Genomic DNA, 13,753 nt, shown 5'->3' with positions numbered 1-13,753 from the left:
TTCTCTATCAGTGACTCGTTTGTTTCTCTGCACCTTCAATCAGTAATAACGGAGATAAAAAGAAGGTATTTAAAAGGAGATAAAAGACAACCCATGTGATGTCTTCAAGAAAGAAACATCCTAAATCTCTTCAATTCATACGGTAATGACAAGGGTCCATAAGAAGGGCAAGTAATACCCGTTTAATATATGTATACTGCTCAAGTTTGAAGTGGGTATTTCCGTTACCCACCTCCACCTAAATCCGACTTATAGACATTAAAGTGTTAATAACTTTTAATTTTAAGTCGTGAATCAAATTATGAAACATAACTAAATGATCAAAAGGTACGCATCATCAATGTCGTGCTCAAGTTATACAAAAGCCAATACCTTGATTTACTACCGTTTGGCTAAAAGAAAAGACAATAAATTTACACGAAACAATGATATTGATGTAATAAGATGCAATAATAATCATGTAGTATGTGCACCGTGGGTTCGTGAAGCCCATATACCAAATACAAGAAACCAGAAGACGAATAAGATAGCCCAGTAGCGAGCAGGTCCATATTTGATTCTAGTAAGCACAATCTGCAACGTTCAAAACCATCAATATTAGCAAAAATCATCTAATTTTTTCAAGCTAAATGAGATTAAACATACACCCATTTGCTCACTCAGAAGACCACCACCACATAAACAGCAAGCAGAAGCTCAAAAGACAAAAATTATGTAGGAAAATGGGAAAAATGAACGCATGCCAACCTTAATTCTATATATCAACACCATTTTATTAATCCTACCTGACCACATTCTAAATCAATAATTAAGTGTTATGGAGAAGGAGGACAGCATTTTGACGACTACTCTGATTTCCAGGGGAAAAGTTGTATTATTTGTATCCAGGTTTGCTCATAATGGGTGGGTTGGCCCGGTCTGCTAAGATTTATTTAATAATGATAATGACAATAATAAAACATAAAGAAAAAGTGAAAGTAACTGCTAGGTAGTTACTCAACCTGGAAAATAGAAGGAATAACTCCCAAGAGGGGAGTCAACATTCAAAAGAAAAATAGGCTGTAATCTTTAAATGTTTATCCATTGTGATTGCACTTCAGCCAGCAATATAAGTCCATATTGACCTTTCCGTTAAAAACCCATAAGTAATACTTTTACTGCTCCTATTGTCACAGGAGAAAATGATGGAACTTCAGGTTGTCAACAAGATGACAGAATTTTTTAGCACTCATCATCTAAGAGAAGTTGCAACAAGCAATGATCCACTACCATTGAGAGCCAATGCAACCAAGGCTCAAATGAGACATGATAAAGAAGCCCAGGATAAGTTAAGGGAGGAGTCACAGGGCATGAGAGTAAATCAGTCAGGTTACTTACTTCCAAAGGAGAATTTGAAATCCTTCAAGTGAAAAATAATGGAAGAATTTGAAATGAAAGTTTTGGTGGAAATGAAGGCTCATAAAGGTCCATTTACAGGTCAGGGCAGTATTTTCCAGAATTGGAGCTTCATCAATGGAGTGCCGCAATATTTCTTTCAAAAGAAGTATTCCATGTATGCTCTTAAGAAATTCAGAACGGAGAAGGTATCTAAAGATGGATATTGAAAGTGAACTGGATGTTCCTAACTACAGGAGCCTGGTAGGCAGCCCGTTGTACTTAACTGCTTCCCCGCCCAATATAATCTTTCCAGCTAGCCTTTTATCAAGGTTCGTGAATTCTCCAAGCCAAAATCATCTTGATGATGCAAAAAGGTTTTGAAGCATCTGACGGAAGCAGCAGTTATGGCTTGGTATTTTAAAACTGGAACTGGTGGCTTGTGATTCTCTAATAATGACTGGGCATGGATTGTTGATGTCTCAAAGAGTACATCAGGTTATGTATTTTCTTTCACATGGTAGTGGTGCATTCTCTTGGAATTGCAAAAGCAGGAAGTGGTGGCTCAATCCTCAGCTGAAGCTGAGAATATCTCAGCGGCAGCTGCTGCTGCTGCAAGTCAAGCAATATGGCTTAGGAAAACCCAGTTCAATACAGTGGAACAACAGAATGAAGTACTATGATTATGGTTGACAATAAATCAGTCATAGCTACAGTCAAAAAACACTATATATGAGAATTTTCATGCTATTAGGGAGGCAGAGAAAATTAAAGAGGTGAAACTGATACAATGGAGCCCAGAAGTTCAGATTACATATACAGTGACTAAAGCTCTTCCTAAAGATAAGTTTGAACTTCTAAACGGACATGCTTGGAGCATACAAGAAAAGTCTCACGGATGAGCATTAAAATAAGAAATTTTCTGGAAAACTCTAGGTTAAGATGGATATTTTGTAAGCAGATTTCATACCAGATAATTTAGATTTAGCAGGTAGAGTAGTTATAAAGTTGTGAGTTCCTGATTTCATTGTCTAGCTAAATTATTGTGTTAGGTAAATCAATTTTTGACCATGTAATCATGTTCGAGAAAGTTATCGCTCTCTCTACATAGACCTATTTTGGAGCCTTTTTGCACCATTCTTTTTCAAACTGGTTTGACTCGGCCCATTCGGTCCAGCCTCCAAACAAAGTGGAGTTGCAATCAGGCAAAACCTTGCAAGCACAACCCCCTCCTTGATCAAGAAAAACTAAGGTAAGAAACAGCTTAACCTTCCTCTTTTCTACTCAAATTCTGGGTAAACTCAAATCAAAACATGATAACGTCAAACCAAAAATCAACCCTCCATTTCACAATGGAGAGAACTATATGGTCCTGATTCCCATTCGAAGCGATATGAAGGGATACTTGATTCGAGTAGCGACAAATCAACTACCCCTTCTTTTTGTCCTTTTTTTTCTTTTTAGTTGTTTATTTATTCATACTTGTCCTTGTTGAGAGAATATATTGTAATTGTTTTTCTTGTATCTCATCAATCGATTACATAGGTCTATATATAAGGAATTCCTATGCTACCTAGCTATTTAGGAATACAAATCATAAACTAATTAAGAATATACTTAGGAACTAATTAGGAATACGTGTACTATATTGATTTTCCTTAATACTCCCCCTCAAGTTGGAGCATGGATGTTAATCATGCTCAACTTGTTACAAACTACTACTTTCAGCAAAACACAATACCATACTCAGCAACTGTACCCACTTCACTATAGCAATAAAGAATCCCAAACCAAATAGTAGTAACAGAATCAAGACAACACACTTAGGTTGTCGAAATAAATCTTACTGAACCAGAAAACAACTCATAGGGCTGTTTCAAGCTTCCATGATCAATGCCTCAAAGAGGAAGCCCAATAGCACAGATATTCAGAATGCGGCAAAGGAAACTCTGGCAAACGGAGCGCAACACTGAAGGCCAAGAACACAATGCAACTCACTGGGGTTGCACTGCTCTAGACAAAGGAGAAGGTTCATGTTAAGGATTAGTTGTAAATAGAGTTCTATTAGGAGTTAGATTCCTAATTAGTTTATGATTTGTATTCCTAAATAGCTAGGTAGCATAGGAATTCCTTATATATAGACCTATATAATCGATTGATGAGATACAAGACATACAATTACAATACATTCTCTCAACATGGTATCAGAGACTTCCATTCAAAAAAAAAAAAAAAAAGAGAGAGATTTCCCGAAACTTCCCTTGCGAGAAGCCATTGCCACCCTAGGAAGCTTTTCTAGGGTTAGTATTTTGTCTCACCACCGACCTCATCCAGCTGCCGACCGGCGTTCCCTCCAAATCCAGTCACCGGATTTCCTGCGTGTGAGCCTCACGCGCCGATTCTGTTTTCTGCTACAGTACCACGCGTCGGCGCGTGGCAGCGCGTCCAGCTGTTTCCGGTGATTGGATTGGAAATAAGTCCTCTGGTTTCGTTTCCGATCCGGCGAAGTTTTGGTAGGGGCGTTCTCAGTTTTGTCAATTTGGCGTTTCAGGTTACTTTGTGCTCCTGTTTGCGTTGAAAGGCTATTTGATTTTGGGTATCTCTTTCTTCCTGTCTGGTTCATGTGCTAGCGCATGTCCAGTGGTCTTTTTCACTCCGGTTCCTCTCTCCGGCGTTGACTTGAAGAGAGACGTGCAACCCAGTGAGTTGCATCGTCATTCTTGGGCTTATTCAATATGTTTGTTTGTTGCAATTCTGTTGCAACTGTGTTGGGCAGTCTTCTGCAACTGTTGTTGCTTTAATTTGCTAAGGAAATCTATTTTTTCCTTTGTTGTGACAATTGTTTTAGGTAATTTTCGGTGATTTTCTAGTGATTCCTTATTGCATTAGGGTTTGGTACTGCACCTTTGCTGCAGTTATGGGTATTCTACTTTTGAACCTTCTCCTTTGTCGAGAGCAGTGCAACCCCAGTGAGTCGCATTGTGTTCTTGGCCTTCAGTGGTGCGCTCCGTTTGGCAGAGTTTCCTTTGCTGCGTTTCTGAATATCTGCGCTAGTGGGCTTCCTCTTTGAGGCCTTGATTATGGAAGCTTGAAACAGCCCTGTGAGTTGTTTTCTGGTTCAGTGAGATTTGTTTGGACAACCTATGTGTGTTGTCTTAATTCTGCTGCTACTATTTGGTTTGGGATTCTACATTGCTATAATGAAGTGGGTACAGTTGCTGAGTATGGTATTGTGCTTTGCTGAAAGAAGTAGTTTGTAACAAGTTGAGCATGATTATCATCTATGCTCCAACTTGAGGGGAGTGTTAAGAATTAGTTGTAAATAGAGTTCTATTAGGAGTTAGATTCCTAATTAGTTTATGATTTGTATTCCTAAATAGCTAGGTAGCATAGGAATTCCTTATATATAGACCTATATAATCGATTGATGAGATACAAGACATACAATTACAATAAATTCTCTCAACAGTTCAAAAGCAGAATACCCATAACTGCAGCAAAGGTGCAATACCAAACCCTAATGCAATAAGGAATCACTAGAAAATCACTGAAAATTACCTAAAACAATTGTCACAACAAGGGAAAAAATAGATTTCCTCAGCAAATTAAAGCAACAACAGTAGCAGAAGACTGCCCGACATAGCTGCAACAAAATCGCAGCAAACAAACCTATTGAATAAGCCCAAGAATAACGATGCAACTCACTGGGTTGCACGTCTCTTTTCAAGTCAACGCCGGAGACAAGAACCGGAGTGAGAAAGACCACTGAACATCCGCCAGCGCATGAACCAGAGCAGGAAGAAAGAGGTGACGCATGGGGGCCATTCACTTGGAATCCGGCAACCGGATTCTAGGGAGGCGCTGATCAACGGCCGGAGAATATCCTGAGGTCGGTGGTGAGACAAAATACTAACCCTAGAAAGGCTTCCTAGGGTGGCAATGGCTTCTCGCAAGGGAAGTTTCGGGAAATTTCTTTTTTTTTTTTTTTTTTTTTTTTGAATGGAAGGCTCTGATACCATGTTGAGAGAATATATTGTAATTGTTTTTCTTGTATCTCATCAATCGATTACATAGGTCTATATATAAGGAATTCATATGCTACCTAGCTATTTAGGAATACAAATCATAAACTAATTAAGAATATACTTAGGAACTAATTAAGAATACGTGTACTATATTGATTTTCCTTAATAGTCCTTTTAAGCATGCTTCCTCTGGAGATATATGGCCATCCGAAAACCCATAAGGGCCAGAGTTGGCACCCCTATGTATGGGCTGTAAAATGTAATTAAATTTAATTTAATGCTTTATTTACTTTTATGCTGTATATTTTACTTATTCTTTATGTTGAATGCTCATTAATTATAAAATGTTCACTCATGATTATATCTTGTCATGAAAATCATTTTCATTAAGTTATGTTTTAATTAAAATGGTCAAAATCATATTACTTAACCAAAAACCTAGTCCCAAATCCTTCTCAGTTTCAAGGCAGTGCACTTTTTCATGGGTGCCAAATCCTCCCTTCAGCAAGTTGGACCTGGTGCTCGGGCAGAGTCTCACAATTTTGATGTTAATTTATCAACTTTCTGGTCCCTTTTAGCACATTGTGTCAGCCACATCACATTCTATTCTATAGCATCAATTTTTGAGACACTGCTCACTGGTTTTGAAGAGTATTAAAGATTCTACCTTCCTTCTGTCCTAGGGTACCTTGTTTTAACACAACAGAACTAAGCATCTAAATGTAATCTGAACACACCAATGAAATTATGGGAGGAAACACATCGCACAAAGAAACACAGCAACTTACAAAGCGAAAAAAGACCACAACCGTCAAAGCACAGATGCCTCCAAGGAGAATATGAAGTCCACTTCTTGCAGTTTTCTGCATACAAAACCAGAAACAGTCAAAAAAAACACGCAACAAATGCAAGTCGAGTAATTAGCAGGCTGTAAACAATAACATCCATACACGTATGGAAACAAGAGAACTAGAAGAAAGGGAACATCAATTGTTCCTTGTCTCTAACCAGCAACTAACTAAAACCCACCCACAGACAGACACCAAGCCATTACAAAATGGGAAATTAACAATATAAGTTCCTAAAGAAGATTTTCTATGGCAAATTTAGTGGCTGAAGCATTGACACCATTACTGGTGGTTTTATTTGTATTGCTTTTCAAACTGGCCACCATTGTCATGATTTTTTTTTAAGGGTATTAGCAAAATACTCAAACCAACTATAAAAAATCTAATAAAATGTAAGTTCAAAAAATAATTTAACAAAATATAGAAGATATTAAGTGAATAATAATCAGAAGGAACATTTTACAAACTAAACAGTCATTCATGTTCTGTCTATGGTATGTCAGTTATTGGTGAATCGTCTGAGGAAAAATGAATATAATATATCAATGGGCTGAAATTCCATTACAGAACCGGCAATACATTATGAAACAGCCACAAGAGCTAATAAATATGTCGTGAAGGCCTAAAGTTACTGAAAAGCAAATAATTGCAGCCACAAGAGTATCATCTAGAATTTGTATCCCTTCAAGAATCGATCAGCAGTTATAAATAGTGTACCAGGAAACAGCACTAATTTATTGCCAGGGATCTTGATGAATATCTTATGATAAACACTTCTCAAATAGCTAACAGGTTGAAAATCCTAGGCTTATCTTTTTCAGGAACAAGGATAGTTTAAGGAAAATTTTAAGCAGATCATCCTTGTCAATAATGCCACAACATCCCTAAGAAGGGAAGCCATTGGGATATCATCAGACTCGGGTGACTTATCCTTATCCACTCCAAAAAGTAAAGTGCTTTGACATCTCTTCCAACTCAAGATGCCTGTCTAACTATCCAGGGTTCTCCAAGATAGACTCCAATCCAAACCAACATAGATCTAGAATCCAAGCCTTCAAAAGAAGGATTATGAAGAGATACCACTAGTCTTGTTCCTAGGAAGACCATCATCCTTCTCCAATTTAACTGAGCTTTTGATTTCGCAATAATTGCCTTTTCGTTTTCAGTAAAGACCCACATTCCTCTTCAAAAAATTCATAATATTTTCACTTGTTCACAAAGATTTAGCAATCATCCACATTACAATCCCCTCAAAGATTCAGCAACAAGTTCACAAAGAGAATTTTGAGAAAGCCATGCATCACAAATAAAAAAACGAACAAGTGCTCCATTCACCTTATTAGACTCCAAAAGAGTAGAGAATATGGTTAGATAGAGACCTAGAGAAACAACTCTAAAATTGTCTATTAGTAATTTTGAAAAGGAATCAACAGTCAAACCAAGTAATGGTGCGATGAACTTCAATGATATATAAAATATACACCTATGAAAACGAATGTGTGCACACATGCACAATGTTTTTGGAGGAAAAAATAAATGAATGTGCTTGACTCTATATTATAAGTTATTCTTCGTTATTTTTAAATGAAATTGTGTAACAGCCAAAGAACCAAGGACCAAGGTTCTACTTGCAACACAACAAGCACCCCATAATGGGATTGAGCTAAAAGAACTCTTCCACCTAGTAGTTCCTAGGTTTGTAAAGCCCCCAAAAGAAAGCCTTTTAACAGGTTGTTGGACTCTCAAACCAATAGCATATGTGTTTATGTGTGAAGATCTAAACATCGCATCAAAGTCAACCTCACACATTTAACCTGTTTTGTTTGTGTCACCTAATAAGACGTAAGCATTTATTTCTACATTGAGAAGGAGGTTTAGGTGGAAGGCCACCAAAGTTTTAACAGAATCATAAACAATACCAGAAATTAAAACAATATCGTGGAATCAGTCTGAATTGGAGTGACTTGTTCCATATTGGCCACTGCTGCCGTGAATTTTTAAAGCCATTCACAGAATCACTCAAATTAACATAAGCAAGAATTTAATATGATATGTCCTTTTTGTTGTAAAAAAAAAAAAAAACAATAATAATAATTTAATAAAACATGCAAGATTTTTAATTAATAATTGAACAAAACATGAGACATGGTTATTTCTCATGCTTTCTCTATCATTTCTAAGCAATTGGAAAATCATCTTTATAGAAATGGAGAATAACATAACAGTGGGCTAAATTTCTTTTGTGACATGGCTGAAATGTCTTGAAATAGCAGTCTTTGAAATCCTGAAGGCCACGCCTGAGCATTAAGTAGGTCTCACTTCTTTGCATGGTCTATCAATTAACATTCACCTCCACAAAAGCATCACTTCTTACTGTCATTTCTGTTACTTCTCATTGAAATTTCCACATTTATTGATTCATAAATTTTCTAAGTATTTTAACTTCCACGTGCAGATCATGTTGTTGTCCTCCACTAGAGACAGAGTTGTCTATTAAATAATTACAAATGCCAGAAAATCAATCCTTGCTAACAACTATGACCGTTATGCCACAAAGGACAAAGACACCAAGGGATTGTCCTACGTTTTGATGAAAGACCAACTATGGGATTCTCCTAAACACATAATGCACTTTACATTTAACTCATATAAAGTGCATCAAATGAACTTGTCATCCAATCCATGTATAATCTGAAATGTGAAAAGGAGATAAAAAGAATTTCACATCACATCCATTAGGTACAGGGACAAAGCTATACTATAGAAAAGGGAAATCCTCCCCCCTTTAGTTTTGGCTAAATTACAGAAACACCACTACTATAATTTTGAGAAATTCAATTTGACCCCAAACTAAGTACCATTTGGCCCCTTACTGTTATTTTATTTGAAAAATTCAAGGATAAAATTAAAAAATTAACAAATCCCCTTTTATACATGAGAACAAAGTGAAATATGTGAGAAAAAATAAAATCAATAATATAATTTTAGTATCCTACTACACAATATTATATAAATCAAACAACAGTCCAATAATGTGTTCTTTCTTATAATTTAGCTATTTCTAGTTCAAGATTAGATTTGTTTTTAAGTTACTCGGATGAGAAAATAAATGGTTATGATTCTATCATGCAGCTAAATTTAGTTTTGATTATATGTATATATTTGCTATCTCTAAATATTACATCAAACCTTAATAACATATTTTCTGGATTAGTTGGAAAAGAAAGTAATTTTTAAATCTTACTGTGATTTTCTTGAAAAAAATTTTGAATATGGTTGTTCTTTAAAAGATTAAATTAGAGTTTTAGTTGCTAATATAATAACCCTAATTTGATTAGGTAGACCAATTATATAAATAGAATGCAAACATACATAATTGTTAATTAGAATAAAATTGTTGCTTCAAAGGTCTTGTGATGCAAATCCTATGACTTGCCATGTTGATAGAAAATTGGCACTAGAACATTATGTAATTTTATTGAATAGACTAAACATAAATTCAACTCAGAATGCAACTCGGGAAATAGTTATAAACAATTTTAGCATGTATGTCGTTACTGAAAACAATAATGCCACAACCAACATACCTTTCCAACACGGGGAGCAATGAGCCATGCCAAAGTAACAGTAAGTAATCCAGTAGCAAGCAAAATCCCTGTACCTTCTACAGCCCATTTTGTTGCAGGATTTTCAGGAGGAACAACATTTTCAGAGACAGTATTCAGAGGCTGTTCAGAAACAACTTGTGAAACTACATTAGAATTATAATCATTATTATTGCGTGGACTAAACCACATTGAAATCTCACTTAGCCGTTGCCTTTGAATAGCAGCTACAGCATCAGGATCTACACCTAAATTCCTATGCACTTGGACAGGATTCGGATCCCCAGTGGCAGTCCTTTCCCTTAATGCTTCATAATCCTTCAACGAAACTAAAACCTTTTTGAAGTCCATCACACTGATATTTTTTGCAATACATCCACAGATCTCACAAACTGTGGACCCATGATTGACAAACCATTTAAGTGCACAAGCATAGTGAACCAGAGCAAGATCATTTTTGCAAGAGCAACCAAGTTCAATTAACGAGTCCTGCTGATGACACGAACCCGTTTCCAAATCTGTACTACAAATGAAAACCTCACCTTCAGGGCTAACAAACTCAACCAACCCAGATTTCTTTCCAGCATTTTTGCTGTGAAAATCATTGATTTCAGAATGTATTGATGCTTCTTCACTTTCAAGCTTTATTGCTCTACCATTTTTACATAACTCTTGCAAAGGAGTAACAATGCCCAAAAATCCCAACACGGCATCTCCCCTTTTGTCAGATTCAACAGAGTGGCACACACGACAAGTTGCCATACCTGCCTCTTTGTCTAAACTGCAACATGAGTAATCTCTAGAATCTTCACTCGTAGTAGGGGAGCAATTCACATCAGCAACTCCAGTATTGAGAGATTGTGATAGATTTTCCTTACCCATCACAGCATGTTGACGCTATATGTTTAAATAATCACTTCAAAATCCAGCAACGGAATGATGCAACTCCTTCCAAGTGAAAAAATTCTTTACCTATTCCAATAGGTCCCCATTTCAACAGTATCATACCATTGAAAACTGCAGGATAGTTTCTCATTACAATCAAGTTACACATAGACACGAAAAGTGCAAAAAAATTGACATAATGCTTATCTTTTCCAAAGTCAGAAAACCAAGAAAAGCTGCAATTATGCATTAATGTTGGGAAGAAACAACACAATAATGCATTTATAATTAAAATGTTTATATACATATATAATTACAAACAAAAAAGGCACAAAACGTTATTGTGCAGATAGTATACACAAGAGAACACCCCAAAAGTTAAGATAGACCAAATATGGAACTCAAGAATTCAAAAGTAAATATCTCGAAAAATTCGCAATATCAAATAACAGAAGCCGAATCTGGGTATAAAAATACAGCCCATGCCATCCTACCCGATTCACAAAAGAAAATTGAAATAAAACAAAGAAAAAGATGAGACAAGGCCGTTTAAGCAGTAATTACGAAAAGAAAAACTAACCTCTCTCCGTCACAGAGCAGGAGATGGATCATCAATTTGCGAGCTATAGAAAACTGAGGAAACAGGTTTGACAAACTAATGCAACTTTTACTTTATGCTCAAGCAGCTCAGCAAGACTGTTTGTTGTCTGTGAAGCAGAAGCTGAAGCTGAAGCTGGATCATCAAAGTTCAAACGTCTGTCTGTCTATTTCACTTGTAATCTGGCCCCTATTTATCCAATTCGTTACCTAACGACAATATTAGTAAAGTTAACTAATTTGCAATTCCTTTTTCTGGGTTTGTTGGCTTGTTTTGATACAAGTGAATGTCATAGGCTAATTTCTTTTTCTTTTCATTGTTTGGGTTAAGGGTCCCCGATTAGATGGATGGATTTAGTTCAAAAATCCAATCAAATTAATTTAAATTAAATTTTATATAAAAAGAAATTAAATTAAATTAAATTGAATTATTGTGGAATCAAATTAATTATATTCTGTTTGATTTTCAATTTAATTTATTTTTTGAATTAAATTAGTTTGACTTTTAGGTTTTGAAAGTAAAGTTAACGGTAAAACATTTTTCTATTAAATTTTAAAATCAAATTAATTTTTTAAAAAATCAAATCAAATTAAACCAAACAAAATACTCATCTTTTCTAAGAATTTTTTTAAGAAATTTTTGAAATCTCTTTTTATTTTTTTCACAATTTGATTAGATGCATATTTTTTAAAAATTAATTTTTAAATTTTATTTATTTCTATATGGATAATTACGTTTTAAAATTTTTTAATTTTTATTTTTATTTTCCGTTCTATCATTAGAACTCTGTACTCTCAATGGCACCATCTCCTAGAAATGAAAGTGATACAAGCAGTTATATATAGGTTTAGAATAGATATGAAAAGTGAAATTACTACGTGTGTGTAAATATTTGAATACTCTATATTAAACGTGATTATTTCAATTTTGGTAGTAATTTTTAGTATGTGATTATTTCAATTTTTTGGCAGTCACTCTCTTTTTCTTTCTCTGCATGTAAAGCCTCCGAGTTTCTAATTAAAATTTATCTTTTCGTGCTCATTTTTGCAAGAGTTGCTCCTCATTTCAGGTAATTAGCTAGGTTCAATTTTCTTTATTTTTTTATTATTTTTTATCTATTAGTAATTTTTCGTTTGTTGATTATTTGCCCATTCGATCAAATCCACCAAAATATATTTACTAAACTTACCAAATTAATTTAATCAGTTTAATAAATTTATAGCACAATAATAAATCAGGTGGAAACCTAAATACTGAATTTACTCACTAAAGTTTGTATAATATAATAATTATAAGCATTAAAGGGAGTTGATAATTAATAAATGAATTAAAAGATTAAATTTAGAATTGTCGAAAACTCAAATTAAAGTTGAAAACTGTTTAATAAAAAACTGTATCCAGCTCAAGGAATATTCACAATTTTATGCACTTTAGATTATTGACAATAAATTTTTATCTTCAATTGAATACTTAACTAAGATTTACTAAAAAGAATGATAAATTCCTAAACTACTCTAAAATGATCGATTCAAGTCCAACACTTTAATTGATATTAATTAATTATTAACTTGGTATTAAGAAACTCTAATCAAAAATTAATAATCTTAACAGGAAGCAGTTAAGATGAACAATATTTTATGAAACATAAAATGTTTAATTCGCACTATTGTTTCCTTAGATTATTACATTTGAAAACTGAAATTGTAATCAAAGAAATCTAATTGCCACAAACATCAAGTCATCACAACAATTACGGATTGCAAATAATTAATTGGCAAATGTAATCAGATGAGTAATTAAGTAATAAGCCTCCTTGGTTAACTACTCAAGTGATTGGATATAAATGATACAAGAAATAGTAAGATAATCAATTAAAAAAGATTAAGTAAGGTTAAACCTAGTCTAAATTTTGTATATAAACTGGAATTCCTTGAGCTGAATTCCAATCCTTAGCCTCTCATACTTTTCTTTGATTTCAGGAAAGAAAAAAAAAAAAATACTAATAATTAAAAGAAAACAAGCTCCAACTTAATAGCATGATCAATACTTAAATAAAAAAAGACTCTCACAAAAATGATAATAAGAAAATAACTATCCCTAAATTGTAAAATATTTGAATTGACTAGACATATTTCTTCTATTGAATTTAGGATTGTTTTTTAATATCTTTTTTTATTAATTCAACCTCTAACCTCTTCAGAAAAAGTGTGGCTCTTCGTCACAGTTTTTTAACGAGTCTAATCTTGTCTAAATTCGAGGTCTACAACCCAAGATATAGACTAAAAATTATAATTGATTCTAACTTGTAATTCAGTCCAACTCTGACTCTGTAATTCAATTTCACTGCTAATTTTAACTCCCAAAACATTATTATTTCATCTTTAAACCTCATTAAAGTTGTAGATATGGGTTTTAGAA

The 13,753-nt window shown here is 34.4% G+C and overlaps 1 protein-coding gene across 3 annotated transcripts; it reads right to left on the bottom strand.

Moving 5' to 3' along the window:
* Positions 1-264: 264 nt before the first annotated feature.
* LOC149497667 (uncharacterized) lies at positions 265-11,664 on the bottom strand. Of its 3 annotated transcripts, XR_016320103.1 has the most exons (5): positions 11,318-11,664; positions 9,835-10,869; positions 6,188-6,262; positions 1,002-1,986; positions 265-573 (listed from the first exon to the last, which is right to left on the bottom strand). XR_016320103.1 is itself a non-coding variant. In XM_089719340.1 (4 exons), the coding sequence occupies exons 2-4, from the start codon at positions 10,732-10,734 to the stop codon at positions 457-459; spliced, it is 1,092 nt and encodes a 363-aa protein (XP_089575466.1). In that variant the 5' UTR covers positions 10,735-10,824; positions 11,318-11,661; the 3' UTR covers positions 265-456. The 3 variants fall into 3 exon arrangements, 2 of the variants coding, with proteins under 2 accessions (XP_089575466.1, XP_089575465.1); XM_089719340.1 differs by lacking the exon at positions 1,002-1,986 and having other exon boundaries at positions 9,835-10,824; positions 11,318-11,661; XM_089719339.1 differs by lacking the exon at positions 1,002-1,986 and having other exon boundaries at positions 11,318-11,660.
* Between the last annotated feature and the right edge of the window lie 2,089 nt (positions 11,665-13,753).

The sequence above is a fragment of the Jatropha curcas genome, chromosome 3 (assembly GCF_041381405.1).
Source record: "Jatropha curcas cultivar XTBG-Jc1 chromosome 3, XTBG_Jcur_1.0, whole genome shotgun sequence".
In the NCBI taxonomy this organism is placed as follows: domain Eukaryota; kingdom Viridiplantae; phylum Streptophyta; class Magnoliopsida; order Malpighiales; family Euphorbiaceae; genus Jatropha; species Jatropha curcas.
Note: the sequence above shows the minus strand (reverse complement) of the source record. Positions and strands in the feature narration are given on the sequence as shown.